Source organism: Bos grunniens, chromosome 20, assembly GCF_055505025.1.
Source record: "Bos grunniens cultivar Pamir isolate PY7600 chromosome 20, Bosgru_T2T1.0, whole genome shotgun sequence".
Classification (NCBI taxonomy): Eukaryota; Metazoa; Chordata; class Mammalia; order Artiodactyla; family Bovidae; genus Bos; species Bos grunniens.
The window spans coordinates 51,265,826-51,291,654 of NC_141184.1; the positions used below are offsets into that span (position 1 = coordinate 51,265,826).

Below are 25,829 nucleotides of genomic sequence, written 5' to 3' on the forward strand. Positions count from 1 at the left end.
AAGAAGCAAACGTCTTTTAAGGAGACAAAATGCTCTGTGCTGTGGCATGCTTAACTTGTATGGTAAGTTTTGATGAATGTCATTTTGTGTGGAATTTTAAAACCAGAGTCTCTGATTAAAAGTCATGCTATCTTGTAGGATTAAGGTAGAGCCTGAAAACCACTCTGGCAGATAATAAAGTTTATTATTAGTATTATTATTTTAAAGAATATTAGAGAAAAGAGAGAACTCATAGTGTATGTGAAGTAGTTATGAACCTAATGAAAAACTTTTCATGGCATCAAGGAAGTATAAGCTTGGAAAAATCCAGTGTATGGTCCAGATAGAGACAATGAAAACAGAGGAATCATTAGAGGTAAAGTATTTTTACATGTAATTCCCACCTTTGAATATTCGTTGTCTGGCATAATTTACTTCATACAAGTGGCCACAATTCTTTGACAGCCATAGAGGTCCACTTACTTGGTCATTTCTAGGGACACTTTGGAAGAAATCGTGTGAGTCTACTCAACAAGCAAAAGTAAACCTACACAACTCACTTTATTGATGAAAGTGAAAAAGTGAAATTGTTAGTCGCTCAGTCATGTCCAACTCTTTGCGACCCCATGGACTGTAGCCTGCCAGGCTCCTCTATCCATGGAATTTTCCAGGCAAGAATACTGGAGTGAGTAGCCATTGCCTTCTCCAAGGGATCTTCCCCAACCCAGGGATCAAACCTGGATCTCCTGCATTGCAAGCAGAGTATCATCTGAGCCACCAGGGAAGCCCACTTTGTTGATAATGATGAAAAACTAGCTGTGGAAACATAGATAAAAGAGCAAGGTGGTGAATTCCCTGTTGCTGGGATTGTAAGGGTGGACAGTGTCAGAGACTTATCAAGAAGCGGCAGCATTCACACTGAAGTTTGGCGCATGGACAAAATTCTAGAGGAATGCTGTTATTGACTGCAAAGTCACATCCAGGATGTTGTAGCTCTCAACCTACTAAACTATTTTGTTCTTCCTCCTCCATATTCCATAAAGACCCTATGTATTTTCAGGAATAGGAAAAACATTAAAAAGTTATGGTCTCGGGCATCTGCATTTCCCTCCTGCACTATGTTGATCCCCTTTGGTGGAGTTAACATAAGGGAGTCATGATGGAAGGCTAGCATGGAGTGATTGATCCAGCACTTAGGAAATCAGTTGTTTCCCAGGCAGGAAAATACCTCAGATGTCTAAAGCATATCTGTGATGCTTGGCCATTCTATTTTTAAGAGATTATCAAGTTTTAATATTTTATAGGTTCTCTTGAAATACACATCTAGTAATTCTTGACCTTGTACAATCAACTGATTCCTCGCATACAAATGGTATATATGTTGAGAATCTGTTATGTACTAAACACTGGATTTTTAGATTTGAAAAACCCAGTCCTTGCTCTGGGCAACTCGTGGTGGTGGTTAATATAAGCATGAGACTAAGTGAAGTCTTTTCATAAATGGCATGTATATGTCTGTTCCATAAGTCAAATTATAGTGTATTTTTCTGAGTAAATTTAGTATATTTTTGATTCATAAATCTTTCAATACATGGCTATTCTTCTTTAGTATTTTATATATATGTCATATATATGTACATATATTTTAAATACAATTTAAAAATTATGAAAATAGAACCAGAGCTGAAGGAGCAAAAATGAATTTATATTTTCTAATATTATTTTTATATTTGATTCTTTTCCTAAACTATCTTTATACTAGAATTACAGGTCATCAGACTTGTACTAATCCCCTTTATCGTGTCTGTAGAAAGAAAGAAAGAAAGTGGGCAACACTTGGATATTATGGCCTGAATGGACAGAGAAGCAGAAATATCACAATTTCTGTAGTGAGACACTTCTTGTGGTTCCTGGACTGATCCGTCTATGTGATGAAGCAGCTCCTGTATAGAATATTCATATACTCCTTACGTAAGCTTTCTTGTGAAGGATTCTGGTTGGAAGGAATTCTGGAAGGAATGAAGGAGAGAGGAGAAGGAAAGAAGATGGAAGGAGTGGTTAAGAAACAGATTACATAGGTTCTTATTGATCATCTAAAGAGTTTAGATTGTATTTCAAGTTTAATGGGAAGGCAGTGAAGGGCTTTACATTTTAGAAGATTGTCTGCTGTGGATGAATGTTTAAATGTAATAGGTTTTCCTGTTTTGTTTTGTTTTTTTAATAAATGGACTAAGGTTTCTTCCTCCAAACAGAGAAGAGTTTTAACCACCAGAGAGTATTAGGGGCACATAGGGCATCTGCTTGGTGAGTATTGGTAAAACACAGGAAATAAAAAGCCAAGGGAAAAAAAGGAAGAAGAAAGAAAGAGATGTTTGTCTGTGTTTGCTGTCTCCAGAAGCGCAGTGTTAATGTAAATGTCAGAGGGAAACTAGCCAAAACACTTTCATAGGCTTTCAATACACTGATTAAAAGGTCTAGCTGGAAAGGGAAAATATGGATAATTACCACACATAATGGACTGAGAAGCTTTGACTGGCATTCTGGAGGAGCTGTCTTGGTACAAAATGTCTTCTCAGGGAACAGAAAGCTTCTAATGTGCAGGGATTATGACTTATGCTTCATTCGTTGTGCATTGTGCCTGGAACACAGACACTCAGCAAACTAATCATGTTTGATCTCAAAATGTATATACATATGTATAATATATATATTCCATAATATAGTTTTAGACTAGATTTTATCTGCTTTCTGCTCACCTATCATGTCACTGAAAAAGTACATCAGATAAATTCCATTTATACCATGATTTGATTAGTGTGTGAAACTGGTCTTCTTGTTCTTTAATCATAAATGAATCATTCTACCCTTCTTTTCACAAAATGTGATTGTGTTCTGAAGATTGATGGACCCAGGCACATTTTGGACTGGGGGAATCACAGTCTAGACTTCAGCTAAAGCAATAAAGTGATGCTTTTTGCTTTTTCTTCAGGGTCAGAACGCTCAAGGACGGGTAGACCTGCTACACAGTGATCATTTATTTAGACTCGTGTATTATAGCTGACATGAAAAGAGTTCCCAACTGTTGGATGCTTTGAAACTCAAAGTATGTGTAGTACAGAAAGAAGTGAGAGTAATATTGTGTATATAATTTAGATATAGCCCCAAACATAGACATTTGCCTTTTTATTGCAGTATTTTATAAACTCAAAGTTTAGTGAGTAGAATATTCAATGTGTGTTTAAATATTTTCAATAATACATTTGTCACAAAAAATGAATTATGTACCACTTACCAGAAATACAAATATATATATGCTCATAAGAAAATAATATGCAGGGATAAAGACTAGTCTGATCTCATCCTTGGAAATGAATAGCACACACATTCCATCTCTTCTCCTCTTGCTCCTCTTTCTTCTCCATTCGTCTGTCTTCCTCCTTCCTTCTTTCTCTTTTTCTTTATAAAGTAAAATTGTAAAAGATAAAATAGCTTTTGTAGAAAAATTTAAAATACAGAGGGATAAACAGAAAATAGATAACTGCTAATACTTACACATTTTTAATTAATCTTTTTTGATATCTAGACCTATATGTCTTATTAAACAAAACTAAAATTCTACTATAGAATTTTGTAACCTGCTAAGAATAGATTTGACTTTGACCTGGATAGTAAGTATGATTAGAACCAGAACTTTTTGACAGAAAAATCCAGGACAGCTCTGTGTTGGGTTAGCTAATACTCAGCATATATGGTAATTAAAGGTGACTTCCACGAGGAGGGAAATTGCAAAGAATTTTTAATAAAAGAAGAAAGGGATAATTCAGAAATTGCATGTGCCAGCCAAATCTGAATTATGCTGATGAATAACATCAAATTTATTTTTTATAATCCTACTTCTTGAGGGCAAAAGAAGGTTTTATTTGGAATGATTGTGTCTTACTATCCTGTTGAAGCAGTTTTTTCCAGGCGTTAAGCCAGGAATTGAACAAATTTCTTTATTTCTTTCAAGCTACTAGTTTAATCTCAAAGTGGGGTCCACAGAGCATCTGCATCAGAATTTCCTGGAGGGTCATTCATAGTACAGATGTCCACACACACGCCTGTCCTCCCTAATTGGTCTTTAGTGATAGGGCCCAGGAATTGCTACTTCAACAAGTTTTGTCATATACCAAAGTTTGAGAATCACTGTACTGAAATTCATAAAACTCTTAAAAAAAAAATCAATGTCCTAAGCAGCTTTTTAGGGGCCCTACATTTCATTATCCTATGAAACAAAAGTGTGTAAAGTGAAAGTCAATCAGTCATGTCCAACTCTTTGCGACTCCATGGACTATATAATCCATGGAATTCTCCAGGCCAGAACACTGGAGTGGGTAGCCTTTCCCTTATTCAGGGAATCTTCTCAACCCAGGGATTGAACCCAGGTCTCCTGCGTTGCAGGCAGATTCTTTACCAGCTGGGCCACAAGTGAAGAAATAAGTTCCTTTAAAAGGATTTAACCTTAGGAGTCTTTAGGATTGAGAGACCTTAGAAAGTATGTGTTCAGTAATTCAATCATATTCCTATACAAATGAGGAAACTAAAAGATGAAGTGACCTTCCTGACGGCTCAGAGCTGGTTTGTGGGAGAGCCGAGCCTGTTACCCGAAAGAACCTCTGACTCCAGCTCTGAAGCTCTTTCCTTATGCAGATTGGAGTGTACTTTACTGTAGCTCCTGGGTCACTATTTCCTCCTGGTAAATGCCATTTTAATCCTTGCTTATTTACTTTTCTAATGGCAAATCCTGAAACCCAATTTCTTTATAAAGACACATTTTGGTGTTTAAAGAGAAACATGCCTGGCTTTAATGTAATTATGAAAACTGCAGAGCCATGAAATCCCCTTTGTTAACTGCATACTGCATGTAATCTGTGGTCCATAATTCTTAAGTTTGCCTGCTGGTGAACTCAGATAAGAGGAAGCAGAGAGACTCTAAATTAAAGAATTCTGATAAAATAAACTGTATAGATATCTCTATTTCCAGAACAGGAAAAAAATGTTCCTTGTTTAGTGAGGTGAAAAGTAATCTAAATAGCTGAAAATAAGCTCAAGCACAGAATTCTTGAAAGCACTGAGAACCTTATAAGATATACAGAAACAATGCTATATAGATATTGTATGGTATCACTTATATGTGGAGTCTAGAAAAGCCAAATTCATAGAAACAGGGAAATAAATGGTAGCTACCAGGGACTGGGAGGTGGGAGAATTGGAGAGATGTTGTCTAAGGGTGTAAACTGGCAGCTGGTGGATAAATAGGTCCTGGAGATCTAAGTCACAGTATCGCGATGCTAGACAACAGTATTTGTGGTAAACATTAAACTTGCCAAGAGACTAGATGAAAAACCAAAAACTAAAAACAAAAATGCCACACAAATGGTCTGTGCTGAATGTTTTTGGTGCTGAAATTCTCTTCCATTTCAAAACTGCAAACACGGGGAAGTATGATGAACGGTAAAATGACTTTTATTTTGTCAGAATTATTTTGGTTGCCAGCTTTTCAGAAGTCAAAAGGGGAGCTAGCTGTTTGTCTTTTTCATTGCTATACCTTCAGTCACTCTCCAACTGGATATTTAGCTCCAGTTGGGGTTTGGAGAAGTGGTCCCCTTGCTCAACAATGGGACAGCTGATTTGTTGGACAGTGTTCTGCTCACCATTAATCAACACCATAAGAAACCTGTGTTACCAAATCAGAGAGGATTTCAAGCAAGTAGCTAACTGTATGCATTTCCCTTTGCTTCATTTCATGGATGGTAGGTTCAAAGTGAGTGACAATATACTGTTATATTCAGAACCAAGTTCATCAAAGCAAATGAGAAAATAATTTATTGTTTCTGACCATCACTGTAATCCTTTGCTTTTCCCCTCAGCCTTTAATAATGATTTTCTAAATGTCTGGTTATTTATGACATCATATTATATGTTAGATATTTCTTAAGGAAATCTCTACTCTTAAAGTACTTTTAAATAAACAACAGACTAATGAAATAATTGTACATCACATAGAGTATTTTTAAGTTCTCATTTTGAAAGTAAGCAAAGCAACCTTGGCCTTTAGGAATAAAATAGCTTCTCAGAAGTGAATTTTATTTCAGCAGATAGAGATAAGGGGCTAGTATTCCTCAATGATTCAGTGGTAAAGAATCAACCTGTCAGTACAGGAGATGCAGGTTCCATCCCAAATTTGGGAAGATCCCGTGGAGAAGGAAGTGGCAACCCACTCCAGTATCCTTGCCTGGAAAATCCCATGGACAGAGGAACCTGGTGGGCTACAGTCCATGGCGTTGCAAAGGAGTCGGATAGGACTTAGCGACTAAACAACAACAAAAAGATACAGATAAGTGATTGGTCCAAATGTGAACTAGTCTTCTGTCTAATGGTCAGAAGTCTTGCAATATCACTGTTAGAGGGAATTACTGGTAATCTACAAGGAATTTGCCTTCTTTTATAAATTCTTAAAGTGTTTGATGATGTGCTTGACCTTGTGGCATTTGGATATTTTATTTATTAGGAAAGGAGGCAAGAGGCACTCAAATTCAAAACCAAGATAAAACCAATGTGTGTTTCAATGAATATTATATAGTTAAAGAGAAACCTTCTTTTGGAGGGAGTGTAAGTCTCCTGGAACTGGGTTTATGGTGTAGAACTACATGATGACACCCAAGCTTGCTCTTAAAAGGACTCTGAATAAAATGACTTGTTCTTAAGCATTTCTGTTCCCCTCTCTCCACTTGCTCTGATTTCCTCTATCTATCCTCCCTCTCTTCCTCTCTGAAAAGAGGCCCTCTGGTTCCTAACCTAATTTAACTTGTTTCTGGAAGTGGAGCAAATTAAATTTTACATGTTAATGTGCTTATGCCTGAAGTATCCATCTTCATATGACTGGGAGATTAGGGACGCATTTGATTTTATGTTGACCAGCCCAACTCCTCTTATTTTCACATTGCCCAGTGGCTTTGTAGTTCACTTAATCATTGGAGAGACTGGATATTACATTGTTGGTGCCTCCAATGTAGAACTGTGATTTTAGAATGCATGATGTTTCTCTGATGATTTAGGGGATGCTGCTGCCGCTGCTGCTGCGTCATTTCAGTCGTGTCCAACTCTGTGTGACCCCATAGACGGCAGCCCACCAGGCTCCCCCGTCCCTGGGATTCTCCAGGCAAGAACACTGGAGTGGGTTGCCATTTCCTTCTCCAATGCATGAAAGTGAAAAGTCAAAGTGAAGTCACTCAGTCGTGTCCGACTCTAGCGACCCCATGGACTGCAGCCTGCCAGGCTCCTCCGTCCATGGGATTTTCTAGGCAAAAGTACTGGAGTGGGGTGCCATTGCCTTCTCCGGATTTAGGGTATAGTTGAGGTCAATTTTAAAAAATACATGTGAAAGTAATCTAGTGCCAGTAGCCACTGAGTGATCTAGTAATAAGTATAAAGGAAATACCAAAACTGGAAACTCTTTTTTTTTTTTTTTTTTGCCTAAGGAGTAGCTTACTGTGGCCACATTGTATGGTAAGCTTTACTCTGTCACAGAGGAGAAATCAGTCAGTGTCAGCTACAAGTTGTGCGACAATGATCTTGGAAAGAGAGAGTTTGGATACCTTCCAGATAAACATAGTTTTCACCTTTAGGATGCTTTTACCATCCTAAATTTATATTTTTATTTACAGATAAATGACCATTCTTCCATACTCACTGAAATTTGTATGATAGGAAAAGCAGAAAGTCAGTAAACAAAAAGATTTATTAGGTGAAAAAATAGATTTTTAATATAATGAGGACATAACTATTTATTGGGTTTTAGAACTTCTCTGCTAAGGAGTTTCCACCTACAGCTAAAATAAGATACGTCCAAAATCTGAGCTCCTTGTCTTTCCACAGATGTTTAGTAACATCTTTACTTATTTGTTGCTATCAAAATCATGAACCCTCCAATACCCAGTTTCCACAACTTGGACACCATCTGTCATTCTCCTTTTAGAATCTCGTTCTGTAGTCTAACGCCTTATAGAGTGCATGACTCTCTTCTACAGCATCCTTAACTTTGCTCACCCAGCCTATGCTCAAACATGTCCTGTGATGAAATGCTTACCAATTCATGAGGCAACCCCTTTCTTTTTTAGTAACTTTCTCTATTTTGACCAAAATCTGTACATCTCCAATCATTTGGAACATTGAGGCAAAGAGTATTCATATTTTTTAAAAAACCAGCTTGGATAAAGGTCCAAGCAGCATTTCAGTCATTATTTGTTTGCTTTTCTTTCTATGGCGGTTTCCAATTTTTATTGGCTTGTCTCTATTTGCTTTTTAAATTGCCTTGGACACTTTATATTGAAGTAGGTATTTCGACAGAAAAAAATTTTAAAGCTCAGAGACTTTTGCCTGTCCACCTCAAAAAAATTGGAAGACTGTATCAGTTATTTATTTCGTTTCCACTTGAGGAAAAAAAAGATCATATTTTAGCAAAGAATGACCATGTGTTAGACATCTTTACTTCCTGGTCACTCACCACTTTATTTAAATAAGAAGGACTAACAGTGGTTTGTAGTCAGATCTTTGAAAAACATTGACATCCAAAATTAGATCTATCATACCAATAATCACATATATATAATATTTTATACATACAGTATATGGCATGTGCATTATTTATATATTCTACAATGACTTAAAAAACTGAAACTGCAAGGATGAAAAATATTGATATATAAAACATTTCACGTAAGAAAGAAAAATTTTTAAATGAAAGAGTATTTGGAAGTTACAATAACTACCATGTATTGTTCACTTCCTAGTCTGATCTCCTATGCTAAACAAATTGCCTGAGTTAGCTCATTTAATCTCCATAACAGACTTGAGAGGTAATCTATCATGATCCCGTTTTACAGTTGAGGAAACTAACAAGAGATGAGAGATGAGATGAGCTGATTTTTCTAGAGTCACACAGCGAGTATGTGATGGAGCCACAGTGTGAGCCCTGGTCACCTAACCCCAGAGTCACAGGATTCAGTATTAGTCAAACCACCAGCATCAGAATGACCAAGGGTGCCTTGGGAGTAGTGCCCCTGCCCAGACTCCACCATCAAATTGACCAAAGGAGAACTGGAGTTTGGCACTGTGTCAAATGACCAAATGCCAGTTTTTAAATAAATAGGCCAATGGGAAGGAATAGGTCTTCTAGAATTTCCCTGAAGGTGAGAGGTAACTCTCCATCGTATTTGTCCCTCAAGCCAACACTCAGCATCAGAATTTGTTGTTGTCGGTTCCAAAAGGGGAGATACTCAGCCCCATGAGGTCAAGTTCCTTAGCAGTAGCTTAGAGTTGTCTCTGGGTGCTAAGCATCATTCATTTGTCTTTTTATGAAGGATGATGGACCTGTGCAAATTCAGCCTTACACCCTTGCCCATCCGCCTGCCTCTCATCTTTGTGAAATAACATGCCAGGTTGAGCATGTAATCGGGCAGAATGAAGACACACAGAGATCAGACCTTGACCTTATTAGCACAGCATGATCCTCAGGCCTGGCATCCTCCAGCTGGGTGGTACCCAGCTGGAGAAGTTTCTGTCTTTCCTGTAGGAGAAGGATCAGTGGATGCCAGTGCATCTGCTCTCTGACTCTGCTATCAAGTTATTCAAGCAGTAGAGTCTGTTGACATGGTAAGAAAGATATACTTGTCAGGCACACAAGTTGTAAAAGAACTTTCTGCATCAAAAGTAGAAATTTGAATTATAGTTGGAATACAAATGCTCTTTCAGGCTTCTCATGCCAGCAGCCATGTTGTGAGTAAAATTTAAATCTGGGGGAAATGCTGTTATGGGCTGCCAGATTGTTTGGCAAATGATTTAGGTCTATTTGATCTATTTGTAACACAGTGATTTTGGTAACTTTTTACTAAGAAAAAACTAAATGTTGCTTTATGCATGGGTTTTATTTCTTGTCAATAATGATTTTCTTCATCCTAGCTTATTTTGCTTCTTAAGTGTAAATTGCTAACATTTGACTGTTTTCTGTACTATGCAGTATAAATCTGCCTATCTGTGTCCTCATTCATACAGTTCAGTACAGGTCCTATTTTATTTGCTCTGAAAATAATGTGGTTGATTTATTTGTACGGACTCCTAGAAATGTGCTTTTTCTGACTTAGTAGAAGATTTCACCCCTAAATAGCACTCAGGTTGAATAAACTCTATAGATCTTATTCTAGGTTTAGATTGTATCATGTTTTAATATAAATTTGGCCTCTCTTTTAGATTTTTCTTTTAGCTCTGTGGTCAGGTTTTATCCCTTTCAAAAGCAGCATCCTTAATAACAGGGTTAAAGGGGCTTGGAGTGCCCCCAGAGCTCTCTCCTCTCCTGACTGGCCCCTCTAACTCCCCAGTGGACACTGTACAACTCACAGCCCAGCCCTTAAGACAGGATGTCTGCCTTTCCAGCTTTCCCAATCCCTATAGTCAGTGTCCAGGCCCCATTTCCCACCCCCCACCATTAAGTCCAGTTCTGTCTTGAATGAAGATTTATAAAAGAATAACCACCTCCCATGCTCTATCACAAAGACTTTTAAACACTCAAAGTTCGTAGGAAGTCACACATCAGACTCCTGAGGCTTAATAAAGCTCCTTCAGTTGCTCCCCATGGGCACATCTCTCTTTAACCTTGTAATCATCTTTGTAGCTGGCCTCTGACCTCTGCCTCCGATTTTATTTCCTACAATTATGAAGCCAAGCCCCAGACTCAGCTGTATGTGGGTGTCTGTTCAGAACTGAACAGAAAGGAGAAAATTGCTTAAATAGCAATGAAGCTACTTTTTGATGGTTTCATCATAACCAAAAATGTAGGCAAAAAGCCAGGGTTTGTATCTACTTAGCTATGTAACCTGCAAGGCTTATTTGCAGTTACCATTCATCTTAGGAGACCCTTATAAAATCTGATAGCTTTATGCCTTATAAAATTTGATACTGTATAATCTCACACAGGAAGGTGAGGTCACAAGGCCACACATGAAAATGCCCCATGCCAGGCAATGAGCTTACTATTTTCTAGACTTAACAACTGTCAAAATAATAGTCATCCACTCAGGATTGCCTTGATGTTTAGATGTTTCATTTGGATATAATATCATTTCATTATATATGTTAAATTATTTAAGATGAAGGTTATATATAAAGAAAAAATATATTAGACCCACTTCAGAAGGAGAAATACTTGCTATTTTTTATAGTAGAACTGGTTCTGGTCAAGTCAAGAAGCCTTTCTGAAGTATGCATCTCCCTGGCCTTCCAGTGCACCTTCCAGAGCCAGTCACTTTATCCTCTGGTTGCCCAGGCCTGTTGCACAGCCAGGTGCCTGCTGTGAGCTTTCTCTCTCTGGACTCAGAGCACATAGTAAGATGCTCCAGCAACTCCCGTTTCTCTAGCATCTGGTTTCTGCATTTTCATTTCCCCGTGTCTCCTACGTATGTTTTGAGACTTATTTGTTGGACGTAGTACTTACCGTTCAATGAGTTTTATCAACCACAGTGAGTAGTAGTTTGAATTGTGGGAGTCCCTCTTCTAACCTTGAACCACCATTGTTATTCATTAGGCCTTTGGTCTCAAAGCAGGTCAAAACAATCATAGAAAGTAAGACTGTGCAGATCTTAAAGAGATCCATAATCAAGTAATTGTCATGATAATTTAATTGTGTATTTCACCTTTGAATTCCATTCCTTTTTTACGTAAAGAAGTGTAGAAAGAGAAAATGAGGGTATGTACATTCTGAGTGATTCTAAAGGACAACTACCTTTATTTTCTCTCTGCTCTGGGAGATGGGAAAAATAAGGAACAATGTTCTACTGAGGAATCCAGTTGCATTTAAACAAACACTTTCTAATGGAATTTAACATGCTTCAACCCTTTACTATCCTTAACAGGTTCAATAATAATGATGTTACCTATAGCATTATACAGCTTACAGAGAATGTTTGTCATTTGCAGCTTGCAACTCAACTCAATATTAGTTACTGATTTCATTTTAGAAATCGGGAAGCTGATTCTCAGAGAGATTAGGTGATCTTTCTTTCTTTAAAAAAAAAAAAAACTTTTTTATTTTGTATTGGAATATACCGAATTAACAGCACTGTGACAGTTTTAGGTGAACAGCAAAGGAACTCAGCCATACACGTACAAGTGTGCGTTTGCCCCCACACTCCCCTCCCATCCAGGCTGCCATATAACACTGAGCAGAGTTCCGTGTGCTGTAGCAGATCCTTGTTGGTTATCCATTTTAAACACAGCAGTATATACAAACTCCCTAACTATCCCTTTCCTCCATCCTTCCCCATTTCAGCAGTTTAAGGCAACTGTAAGTTCATTCTCTAAGTCTGTTTCTATTTTGTGAGTAAATTCATTTGTATCATTTCTTTGTAGATTCCACATATAAGGGATGTTTTACAGTATATCCCCTTCTCTGTCTGACTTACTTTACTCAGTATGATATTCTCTCGTGACATCCATGATTAAGTGATATTTCTCAAGTCTCAAAGCAGGTGAGTCTCAGAGCCAGGGTAGGAACCCAGTTGTTCTAACACCAAGACCTTATTCTTTCCTCTACATATTGCTGCTTCTTGAAAAAAAGAAAAGAAAAGAAAAAAGTTCCCATTTATTGAGCACCCAGTATGTGCAAGAAACCTTACAATGTGTTTATTCAATCCTTACAACAACCATGAAAAGGTATATAGGTAGATAATATTATCCACATTTTTGCTCGAAAATGAAAATTCAGAGAGGTTTATTTACTTAGTCCACCTGTTACTGAGTCATAGGTTACATTTTCTTTCTTCCATGCTCTAGAAGAAATAGATCTGTTCTCAGTCTCCCAAACCAGATACTATAGTTTAAAGGGGAGTAGGGAATCATATTCTCCATTTGCAGGGCCTGGTAAATTTTCAGATGCCAAACAAAAGCCTTGTGAAATACATAACAACAGACATTGTTTCAATCCCTTCAGGGAGATTGAGGTAGGTACAAATAAAGAATAAACAGCAATGCCACTCTCTTCCCTCCCTGTCACTTCTGTGGTCTTTCCATGATCCCTGCTGTGGTTGAGTCTGCTAACCACCTTTCCTCTGCACTTCAAAACCTACCCATCCCTAAGGACCTGCCTTACCTTTTCCTGGAGTCATTTACAGCACATTTCAGTCTATCCCTTCTTTGATTCCTCTAGCACATATTGTACACATCATACGATAAACACTGCTAATATGGCCAGGGCTCAGATCACTTTGTGTGCTTTATTTTACCAGTTTGTGGGAAATGTAATTTTTTTAATTTAGAGATTATATCACATGTGTGCATATTTTATATTTTTCTCAGTACCCAGCACAATGTTAGGAATATAGATTTACACTGTTGGAATAGTTTTCAGTAAGAAGTTAACCCTGAATAAGTAAGAAGTTAACCCTCAATATTCTGAAGACAGAATATTGATTTGTTAAGACAACCTGACTTTTTCCTTGTATAAATCTTGACCACCAAATGTAAATTTCACCTAGGCACTAAATTGCCTAGGCTAAGTTAAGAACAAGTTTTAGTCTTTGGTTAAGACAGTCTAGAAGAATAAGAAGAACAGCTATTTGATAAGACTTTTTAAAAAAGATATACTTGAATTCTACCGAAGATAAACACAAGATCAAGAGGACAAGCATGTGGAGGCATGAACACACAAGAAGACACAGAAGTCAGAAAACCATAGGAAGGAGTTGAGAAACTTGGTCAAATTCTGATACAAAAGGAACAAAAGGAAGAATAAACACATACGATAGTGTAAAGACAAAATTGGAAAGGGATGATGGGGTCAAATGAAAAAGAGCCTAAGGAATTTGGGCTTCATCCTTGGGGTTAAAGGAAGACATAGGATGGTTTAGTACAGAGAATAAACAGAAGTACTTAGGGTGGTAGGTGGGGAGTGAGCTCAAACATGAGTTCCTTAGGGAACGGGCAACATCAGGAAGGAGAGAAGGGCAGATGAGCATGTAAGAGAGGCAGCTGCTACCAGCTTCAGCCTCAGTGGCCATATAGCAATTTATTACCAGCTTTTTGCATTTTTCAAAAGAAATTGGAAGTCTAGGCTTTTGTGTAAAAACCTCTACATTTTTAAATGTTGGCTTGAAAGTTTTTAATGACTGTGTTAATCAAATGAAACACTTCAGTGAGTCAGATGCCAGCCTATGATCTTGACCTGCAATGAGTGACACGTCCCTTCCTCAGCACAGGTAGCAAAAGAAAGCTGATTAGAGAAAAAAATGAGCTGAATGGCTAATGTGAAGATTTAAGAGAACAGAGGCCTCAGGAGGCACAGAAACACTCCTCTTCCCGAGGCAGACTCATGCAGCAGCTGTATATTTTATACCCAGTTCTGCTTTCATTTTAAAACTAACAAGTTTTACAGCGTATGACTCAGCTGACCTTTAGAACTGTTTCAGACCTTTCTTCAAACTCCTAAGAACTGACAGCAACCATGTCAGAAACTATGAACTTGTTTTATTGATCCACACATGGTTTCAAATATGAATTAAATTGAAAAAGTTCTAGAAGACTTTTGGGTCAATAAATTCATTATTTAAGTGTTCACTGATCTACCACAGGGCATACCCTGGGATATTCCTGGCCAGCCCAGGCTGTGGGGTCACCCTATTTATCTGATGTCTAATTGTTTATCTAATTGTAAGTCCAAAGTAAAGGGGGTGGGGGAAGAATGGGAGAAAAGCAGTTTGAATAACAGTGACTGGATTTTTTTCTAAAATTTTGAAAGACAAGAATTCTCAAAATAGGGGATCACAGTGAACCTGAAGCAACATAGATAAAAGAATTGTAAGTGTAGCCACATCATGAAAACCTCCAAAGATGAAGGAAACTTACAGCTTCAGAGAAGAGAGTTTACCTAAAATAGAACAGTGATTAGACTGATAGCATATTTTTAAATGTCAACTGAAGTCAATACACCTTAGCATAATGCCATAAAGAACAAATAAAGTATAACTAGAATTTATACCCAGTAATATATATTTTTTGAACATTATTCATGAATAATTTCAATAAATACATATTCAGACATGCAGGAAGAGAATGTTTACTACCAAAAGACTTTTAGTGAGATTTCTGAAGAGTGCATTTCAGAAATATGAAAGGATAGTTTCAGTAAGAAAAAAATTGTGAGCAGGGAAACTGGAAAATAAATATAAGTGAATAATGTCTATGTAAAACATAATAATGTCTAATATAGGGAGTAAAAAGTCAAGATATAATTAGAATATGGACCACTGTACATATTATTATGTACAATGGGAAAGAATGAATGACATTATTCTAAATACTTGAATTTGGGGAAATAAATATGTAATTAATTTTTTTGAAATATATTTTGAAATTTGAGAAAATCACTTCATATAACAGGTATAACCTCCAAACTAATAAAGAGAATAAAATTAGGGAAAAAATGAAAAGCATTCAACCAAAGAAAAAGCTGGAACTGAACAGAAAGAAATATAGGAAAATCAACACAAATATCATAAGATAGGAAACATCTATGCAAATATTTTGGGCTTCCCTCATAGCTCAGTCAGTAAAGAATCTCCCTGCGATGCGGGAGACTGGGTTCAATTCCTGGGTCGGGAAGATATCCTGGAGAAGGAAATGGCAACCCACTCCAGTATTCTTGCCTGGAGAATCCCAGGGACAGAGGAGCCTGGCAGACTACAGACCATGGGGTCACAGGAGTCAGACATGACATAGCAACTAAGCCACCACCACCATGCAAAGATGTTGGTAACTAGAGTAAATATTAATAGACAGATTTCACCAGTAAAACGATACTGATGCACTAGACCAAAAATCCTGTTAGAGGGGAAAATGTATTTAAAGACATTCTGTGACTTGAGAGCTGGAACAAGACTTAGAAATTTACTTTCTCATTTACAAATGAGGACATCAGAGCCCAGAGAGGCCACTGAGATAACCAAGTTCACACAAGTGCCAAATATTCAGCCAAAAGCTGACTCCCAATAGGATACTCTGCTAAGCTATAGCTGTTGGTTTTTTTTTCTCCAACAAAAATGTATTTAGTATTTATAGGCCAAATTCTGAGGAGAATATCTGTGAGTTTGATGTTGTGATTAAAAGATTTAAAATGCTAGTGACATAATAAATTTAAGAGAATTGCACTGACTTATTTGAGCAAGATAAATTTGAGCTATCTCTGTGTTACAATGATGGAAATGTCATTCTGGGGAGCAAGAGTGTGGTCAAGGTTTCCAGGGGAGGCAGAGCTATTTATAGATTACCTTTGAAACTGTGAAGATAGTACGGTACAGGATGATGAGAGAGAATGAAGATCATAAGCCTGTGTAAAACCTTCAAGAGGTGGACAGAAAAAGGAGCTTGCAAAGATAAACTTAAGAAGAAAATTCACAGACTAAAGAAAAAGGAGAAAAACATGCCCTGAAAGAGTAGATGTGGACTAGACACAGCACAATTGCTTGAAGAGTGAATGGAGTTTGAAAATATGAAGCTGACAAAGATCGAAAGCACATACATGGAACAAGTGTTAAATATCCAAGTGATAATATCAAACATAGACCTTGAGTGAAAAAATATAATGTAAATTCTTCAGTCTCCAGCCTGATATTCAGAAAGAGGACTAGATTTGTGTGAGAAGAGCTGGACTTTCATGTAACATGTCATTTTCTACTGCTTTGACTCGGAACCAGTGCCTAACCTCTTTTGGCCAGGGAGGTGGGGGGCAGGGGGGAGTTGAAAGAATTTTATGGTAAACACATGTTCATCACTTACATTGTACAATTAACCTAGATTCTACCATTTTACTTTATCACATGTCGATCCATCCCTCTATCCATTCATTTATCCATCTTATTTTCATTAATGTATTTCATAGTTAGTTGCAGACATCATTATACTTCATTCCTAAACACTTCAACATAAGACTGAGTTTTATTCAAAAAACTAGCTCTCCCTTAAAGTTCAGATGTTATTGATAGTAAAATTATGAACTATAATGACCTCCTACATGTTTTATAACCTCTCATAATTATCTGATCAAGATTCTTGAACAAACATTTACAATTTGGTGGGCAATAAACAATTTGAAAGCAGCATTTTTGTATGATTGATAGGAAAACCATAAAACCTGTGCCTAACCTCAGTTATTTCTCAGTTCCATCATCTATAAATAGTCTCCTCTGAGAAAACAATTAATTGGAATGATATTTGGGAATGTGCTTTGAAATGTGTAAAACTTTTCTTAAGTCTATATTCTTCATGTTGTTATATTTCATTGGTACGTAGTTTGGTGAAGAGTCTAAACCTGCTGGTATTAAATATCATGCACTGGTATTATTTTTATAGAAACCCTGTTTTCAGTGATACTCTGTCCAATGTCCTGTGGTTATCCCTAAACCACAATTTGAACAGATCCCATTTCTAGTCTTTCTCCTTTTATTTAAGAAAGGAAAAAAAAAGTTCAGGCAGGGCACAGATAAGGTGTTTCTATAATGGTGGGTAAATGTCATCATAAAATGGTCCAAACCATGGAACATACACCATGGAGAGGGAACCCCCCGTGTAAACTATGGACTGTGAGTGGTAACGATGTGTCAATGAGGGTGTAGCATCATCAGCTATAACACATGTGCTGCTCTGGTGAGGATGGGGGTGTGGATGATGGGGAGCAGGCTATGCACTTGTGGGGCAGAGGGTATATGGGAAATCTCTGTGCTTTTTGTTCAATTTTGCTGTGACCCTAAATCTATTCTGAAAAATACATAGTCTATTTTAAAACCTCAGCATTTTTGATCCTAGTTTAAAATCCTCTTGTCATATCCAATTTAACACTCATATTCCTCCCTCAAATCTGGCTATATTCCCAGAGATTGGTAGTGTAATAGGAAGAGAGATTTGAGTCACCCTTTCACCTCTTCTGTTCTTCCTTTTTTCCTAGTTGTTACTCTTGAGGGACCAGCGAAGGGCTGGAAACGTAAGGCAGATGACTCTGCCGGAACTAGTTGTGAGTTACAGTTCCCACTCGGCTTCCCCGGCTAAGCCCATGTAACCTTCCGTGTGTCACGTATCTGAACGCTGGCTCCCTCACGCGGGAGGTTCAGGGAGCCTTGCACGGCTCTCCCACTGCTCAGTGCCATGACAAGAAAGGTTGGTTCAGGTTCTTTCCCTTTTAACATTCATTCAGCCCCTCCTGCCTCTGGTAGTAATCCTCCTCGCCTCCCGTGCCTCATCCAGGAGACAGCCTTCTCAGAGGTGGGTTCATGGCAAGATGTCTCAAGAGGAGCTGCCTGCCCTGGTGTTTACTGATCCATGGGGAACTCACATAACCTAGCCATGCTAACCTGCGGGAAGTCAGACTTCTCTACTGCCTCCCCTCCACCACCCTGCCTCTCTCTTCAGTTCTCAAATACCTAAGGTCAGCAGTTCCATTGTCTGAGCAGACATCCATCCATCCATCCAACTGGCACATGTGCGGGTGAAACCTCCATCCCTTTGTAAGGAATATGGTTGGAGGCTTTTTTAAAATTTTTAATTAATTTTAGTTAATTTATTTTTTAATTGGGGGAAAATTGCTTTACAATGTTGTGTTAGTTTCTGCCATACAACTCAAATCAGTCATATATATATAAATATATATATACACACACACACACACATATATGTATGTGTATATACACACACACACACCCCTTTAGTTCCCAATTTTAGGCCAACACTAAGAATCCCACTCAAAAGCCTATTACCCTTTAAAACATAGACCACTTGGTCTGATGGGAACCATTTGAATTGCATTCTGTGAAGAAAAACAATCACTAATTTTGATGAAGAGCTCTGAGCTGCCTGCATTTAAAAGTTTATGCCCTAGGTTTTGACAAAGTTGAACATAATCAAAATCCTACTGGGAAGAAGACTGTCAGAAAGATTAATTAGAAAGAAAGTAAAAATGGTGCCTTTCTCTGCCTTTGTGTTACTCATCCGTAGATAACAAGCTCTTAAAATGAAGGAAGATGTCTTTACATGGTTTTGATTATAAATTTTATAAAGGTCTTGAAAAGAGTTCATCTGAGCATTGAAATAGCATTTTCTGAAAAGTGTCTCCAACTTTTCATGAGCAGAAACACACAATTGGCAGATGTGTTTTGGTCTCACTGACAATAGAGTCTAAGGCCCCCTATAAAAGAGCTATATACAACTGTTCCTCTCTTCCAGAAAAGATGGATTGCCATGGCAACACTGCCAAGAAATAATAGGTCAAGTTTTATCCTTGTGCCTCAGGCTTGTTTTATTAGGTTTTACTTGGAAGTGGATGCCATTGTAAAATGAAGGATTGGGTGTTTCAAAGTTAAACATCATGCTGAGAAAATCTGATCGATAAAATTGGCTGGTGTGAAGAGGATGGATAAAGGACAATAGTTAGGAAGAACCTCTACATTGATCAAAGAATTATTTAGAGGCCAGATTATTAGAACCCTCTTCTAAAATGCGTGCTTGATTTACAGATGCTTGTATAACTAAGTATGTGAAAATGAATTCATAGTGACTGTTTGTAAAAGATCAGTAGGGAAAAATGGTTTGTAAATTTCATCTTTATGGAAGATTACCTGCGGTAAGGAAAAAGTTCTTATTCCAAAAATAAACGTGCAGCAAGAGAGCATAAAATATTTAAGCTCTCTGTTTTGCTTACTATTTTCATCAGAGTGTGTTTCGTGCTGCTTTATGCCTGCCTATTTATGGAAATGAAAAAAATAAATACAACTGGGAGGGAAGTAATAGCACATAAAAGAAATACATGATAATCAACATTTTGTTATTTCTGTTGTTTTGGAAGGTAGTGTCTCAGTATATGTTATGCCTTTAGGTTTTTCTGTAACAGCACTTCAATCATGTGGGGATAAAATTCCAGCATGAAGCAGTATATAATATGTATCACTTCAAGGAATGGTGCTCTGTCCTTCTAATAACAATATATGTGTGTATTCATATATAGTAGGATCTACTTTTTTAAAGCAATAAGACATATCAACTCAGCTTTTTGGAGTAGAATTAGTTTTCATAAGTGGAATATAGTTATGCATTTTGGCATAACATCTTCATGAGACTATTTTAGGGTTCTCCAATAGACCACTGTTAACCTTCTGTATTTTCTCTCCTGTAAAGTAGTAAAGGGGTATGTGGATAGCTGTGCAATTTATATTGCTTTTGCCCTGATCATGCAGATTGCAAACTGGGGTCAGTGACTGTATTAGTTTCCTAGGGCTGCCATAATGAAGTACCACAAACCGGGTGGCTGAAAACAACAGGAATGTATTGCCTCACAGTTCTGGAGGCTAGAAGTCCTAAATTAAGGTGTCACAAGGCTATGCTCTCTCTCAGGCTCCAGAGGGAGAATTCATTTCATGCCTCTCTCCTAGCTTCTCGTGCTTCCCAGCAATCTTTGATGTTTCTTGGCTTGTTGTTACATCACTCCAAGTCTCTGCTACTGGCTTCAAATGCCCTTCTGTGTCTCTGTTTTCTTTTCACCAGTCACAGGATTAGAATCCATCATAATCCACTATGAACTCATCAGAACTAGATTACATCTGCCAAGACCCTATTTCTAAATAAGATCCCATTCACAGGTTCTAGGGGCGGGAATTCACATATCTTCTGGGAAGAACACGATACAACCCACAACTGTGACTCTGAATTGGAGATGGTCTCAATTACAATTTTAAATTGCTATGCTGTCTGATACTTTAGAAATTATATATATTCTAATATTTTATAGACATGTAAGGAATAGGATATCCTGATTAATGAAGTGCTTTTAAAGTGTAGAATTGTTAAATATATAAAAATATGTCTAGAATAGATCAATTTAATAAGCATTATCATAGTTTGTAACTGGTAATAGGTATTCACTTATTGTTTATTGAATCAATCAATCAACCAATAATCATTAATACTATATTGAAAATAATTTAATCTTCCTTTGATAATTCAAAATAATTCCTGCAGGTAAAAAGGTAGCAAGGTCTAAGTTAAAGGATCACTACTTGCTTGAATGCTAAATGACTGAATGTTTATTCTGTTTCACATATTTGTATCTATTCGGAGTTCACTGGATAAAATGTGTTTCATGTCTTATGTTTCAATGTTCTCATCCAACTGTACATTGCTACTGATTTCTTCTTTGGGTTATTACATATTATTTCCTTTGGTTAACACCAGTGTGTTCTGATTTGATTTCTCCACCTATAAAATGACCTACTTTACTATGTATCAGGATTATCTGTCCTTCAATCCATTTTTCTTTGTCTAGACACTCAATAAAAAGTATTTTGATGGTAGTGATATTATTTGAGTTATGTTTCTTTACTAATGGTTACTTCCATTTTCTGTTTAATTCAATACAGAGAGAAATAACCACCAAAACAAGAACGCGAATTACAATATAACCCAGATCTTACAAATGAAAGCTATTTCCTCAGTCTAAAACTGCACATTATCTCTGTGTGACTTCCAAAGTGATTGAGAATACACTACGTGCAGTTAAAAAAAGAAAATGTTTCACCAGAGAAAGAAAACATAAGGCAAGAACAGACAAAAATGCCAAAATTCAGAACTGAAGCATGCTCCTAGCTACTACTGATCAAACTGCTAATGTTTTCCATTATAGAGCTCTTTTCTTGACAGGTATTCAAGTATTTGCTAATCAAACTTGTCATTAAAGCCAACAATTCCTAAGAGCATGATTGAGAAATCAAAATATTTAAGCCAGCTAAAATGATTTTATTTTTCCTTAAAAGAGAGAAAAATGAAAGCTAACTCTCTTAGAAGAAAGTTTTGATTTTTCAATCATATTTTTATCCCTCATTTTTTTGTGCAAAAGATTTCTAGTTGTGATTTTTCAATCACCAGAAGCCTGCAGTTGTAGAAAACCAGCAGGTGCCTCCAGTTATTAGAATCAACTGGGAAGAGGAACAAGGCAAAACCAGGGTTTAGAGCCCTTTTCCTGAGCAGATTGAGGAGAGGTACCATTTTAGTTCCCTTTCAAGATTCTCACATTTAATTACATTAGTGGCACTTGACATTATAAATGTTATTTTCTTTCCAGTATAACCTTCTATCATTATTAGTAAATGTCAGATGTAATGAGGTGTTTTTTTTCTGACTCCTTTTTCTTCCTAATATAGTGGGAGAGAAAGTGCTAATGAGTTTGGAATCCTAAAATTGTTTTCAATGCTCAAAACCAATGCAGAGCCAATTTAGCATCTGTTTATTAGCTTAGTTTTACTCTTTATTTTCTTTGTATCTGGAAAGGAAATTTCCTCTTTGTATTTCTTACTACATGTCCTTTACTTGCTGCAATTTCTTATTCTCCTTGAGAGCTTTTAGGTGACAACTACCTCAAATTAGATTGTGTTTCTGGGTTCAGGTCAGAATCCTGTGGAAGATCCTGTCCCTTGCTGTGACTTACCTGCTGTCTGAAAGCTCCTGTTTTTTTTTTCTTGAAAGCTGTTTTTGTCCCCCTCTATTTTTAAATTTTGATACATAATGGCTGTCTGACCCAGTGGTTTCCTGTAACATCTCAATCATAATATAACATAACCTTGATTTCTGCTCCCTTGAAGATGAAACACACTCAAAGTGGGAAGTTGATGTGTTTTATAACACTAGACCTGGTTTCTTTACTGTCAAAATAAAATTAGCATCTTATGAAAAGGGAAGCCATCACTGAAGGAGGTCAAGAAGAAAGAGATAATGTCATAGTTTTTCAACACAACATCATTCAGTGCCCGTGTTGAAGACATGCTTGACAGGAGGGTCTGGGTCACCTTTTAGCAGTGGCTCAGGCATATTGGCTGTTTTCTCCGATGAGAAATTAGGGGAAAGCTGTCTGTTGTCTAGAAAAAGCAGCAGAAAGGGGTCCCCAACCGATGATAAGGCTACTCAGTCAATTTTACCAAGAGATAATGAAAGCTATTTAAAGTTACTTCACAGTAGGGGAAAAAAAAAAAGTAGTTTTATAGATAATGTATTCTGAAAAATTATGAACCCGAGACAAAAGTTCCCAAGTTTTAAAATAGGATGACTAGTTGTAAGGGGTTGTGTCTCCCAGAGAGCTAAAATATATTACACAATCTCTGATTATACTTTGCTTTTTAAACACCATTTCATTTCATTGTCTAACTTTCCTCTTTATTTAACAACTGGATATACTGTTAATGGAATTAGAGCCAATGAATATCCAAGAATATCCAAATAAGCTCAAGACTGGATACTTTCTGTCTGATAAATTTGTATATTTGTCCCAGTTACATGGAGTTTTTGATATCCAAGGTTATCACTAACATCTACACATTCATATTTATAAAATGCTAAGCAAAATACAGAAAAATAATCAAATATTATCTGATTCACATCATTTCAATTTTATTTTTAAGAGTTGTTTTCTATAATCAAGAAATGGTCAGATTTTCATGTGGTGAAATCTAGACTTTCGGTTTTCTGCCAATTCTGAAATGTTTGTTCTGAAAGACCTTCCTTGCTTGTTTTGCTTCATTTTTGCTATTTTGAGTACCGTAATCTTTTTCATTTTACCTTTGGAAACGTATTTCAATAACATTACCTAATAAATACCTCTAATCAGGCCAGTCTTATCCCTGCTCCACAAGTCGAGTATACTTGTTTCTGACTTCATGCACTGTCATACCCTTTGCTAATTTTCAAGCTTTATTTCACACCCCCACATTCTCCTGAAATCATTTGCTGATTTCCTCAGCCTCTTTAGTCACCCTTCTCTGAATTTTCAGGGGCTAAATAGAATACATCACACAAATTAGGAGAAAATTGTGAGCAGTCTTGAATTTCCTGCTGTTAGTTTGAGGCGTCGTGTATGCATCTGAGAGGGAGGGGGTATGGGCAAGGAACAGCAGGTCCAGTGAGAATCTGTTTGAGACCCAGGAGATGTACATTTCATTTCGATGTGAAAGGAACCTCTTCTTGTATCATCTAACACATTAGCTTTCCCTTCAGGGCTTGGAACCGGGATTCATTTTGTTTACAAAGGAGGCATCTCTGGGAAAAGGGAGGAAAGAGGACCCAGACTGAAGTTAGAAAGAAGGTAACATTTCTGTCCAAAATGCTAAGCACCAAGAATACTAGGATGGAGAAATCAGAGCCCAGTCTCCTGGGAAAGTGGCGAAGAGGGAAACCAAGGACCTCTGGGTTATAAGTGATATCCCAAATCCTAAGAAGACAAAGGGCAAGACAGTTGAATAATTTCTTCAGCTACACTGTGCAGTGTCCATGACATATACAGGTCATTTCAGGGATGCCTCTAATTCTCAGTTTTCCCTGCTGCATGTGGCTCTTTTGCAGGTTCTGAACACCTGCATTTGTAAGCTGCCATGTGCCATCCTGTGTTAGATTTAACCTTCCCAAACTTCAGGAATAACAGCCAGTTCCTGCTGTTTATTGGCCACTTTTGTGTGTCAGGCTTTATGAAGCACTTCCAATACATTATATCATGTCACCCTAAAAGCATGCTAGACTTTAGGGGGTTCAAGTTAATAGAGGTTCAGTGCTTTGTGCATGTCCCCCTGGTTCTCTAATGGGAGACTGGGCACTCCTTATATGTCCAACCCAAACACTCGTACAAAGCAGGTATTTTTATTCTCATTTTTTACCGTTGAATAAACTGAAACTACACTGCAAGTTTTTAAATGCAGACACTTTTTCATAAATTTCTTTTTTCCCTCCACAGAGGCTTGCATTTAGCAGATAGACAGTAAATTCATAATGATGGCATTAATGTACTCCCCTGGTTTTAAATTATACAAAAAGCCACAGATTTTGATATGTATGAACTATCTTCTTTTTTCTATAGTTAGGTGCTGCTTAATGGGAATGAACAAATATAGAAGGTACTCTGAGCTAGCCCTTTACCTCTCAAAAAGATTTTCTCATAATATTGCAGAGCTGCCCTATGAAAATGATTAGGAAAATCAAGACTGAAAAACATATACAGCTAGACATTGCAAGTACAATGTAAACTCTCTGTTATGACAATTTGGGGAATAATTAATCACTCCCCAAAAGATGTATTGCTTCAGTTTCTGAGAGACTGTTGTTTCTATTTTGTAGGACACAGCAGGCCAGGAAAGATACAGGACTATCACCACAGCCTATTATCGCGGGGCCATGGGCTTTATTTTAATGTATGACATCACAAATGAAGAATCCTTCAATGCAGTACAGGACTGGTAAGTAACAGCAAAAGTTCCCATTACTAATAATGATTATTTTCTTTTTTCATTCAACTCTTTCTCTCTCCTCAAAGCAGTGAGCACACCACAATATAGTATGTATATTTTTTATGTACTATGATCCCAGTTGTGTTTCAGAAAGCCGATAAGGGCTAGCTATGCTCAGACTCATTATGGGAGTATTGATAAAAAATCATTTTGGTGATTTTGCTCTGTTTTGTTCACTCCAGCACTTTGCATCCTGTCGTCTTTAGTTCCATGGGGACAAGTACATTGCTTTCAGTTTTTCGAAGCACAGATAATGAAAAATTTGGAAGTATACTGGTCTAAACTAGGGATCTGGAAACCATGAGCCATGGGCCAAATCTGGCCTATGCAGCACAACGGGCTCACCACTTGTTTTATTTTTTTTATTTTTTTTTCACCACTTGTTTTATAAGTAGAGTTTTGTTAGAAGGGCTTCCTTGGTGGTGCAGTGGCTAGGACTCTACACTCTCAGTGCGGGGGCCCCAG

At 37.3% G+C, this 25,829-nt stretch overlaps 1 protein-coding gene across 9 annotated transcripts in view; it reads left to right on the plus strand.

Annotated features, from left to right (window-relative positions):
• RAB3C (RAB3C, member RAS oncogene family) overlaps positions 1–25,829 on the plus strand; it is a 365,186-nt gene that overhangs the window by 190,156 nt on the left and 149,201 nt on the right. For all 9 annotated transcript variants that reach the window (XM_086361829.1, XM_086361828.1, XM_086361824.1 and 6 more), the window contains one exon: positions 25,195–25,313. In XM_086361829.1, coding sequence (XP_086217955.1) covers positions 25,195–25,313 — 119 coding nt within the window. The remainder of the gene's footprint in view (positions 1–25,194; positions 25,314–25,829) is intronic.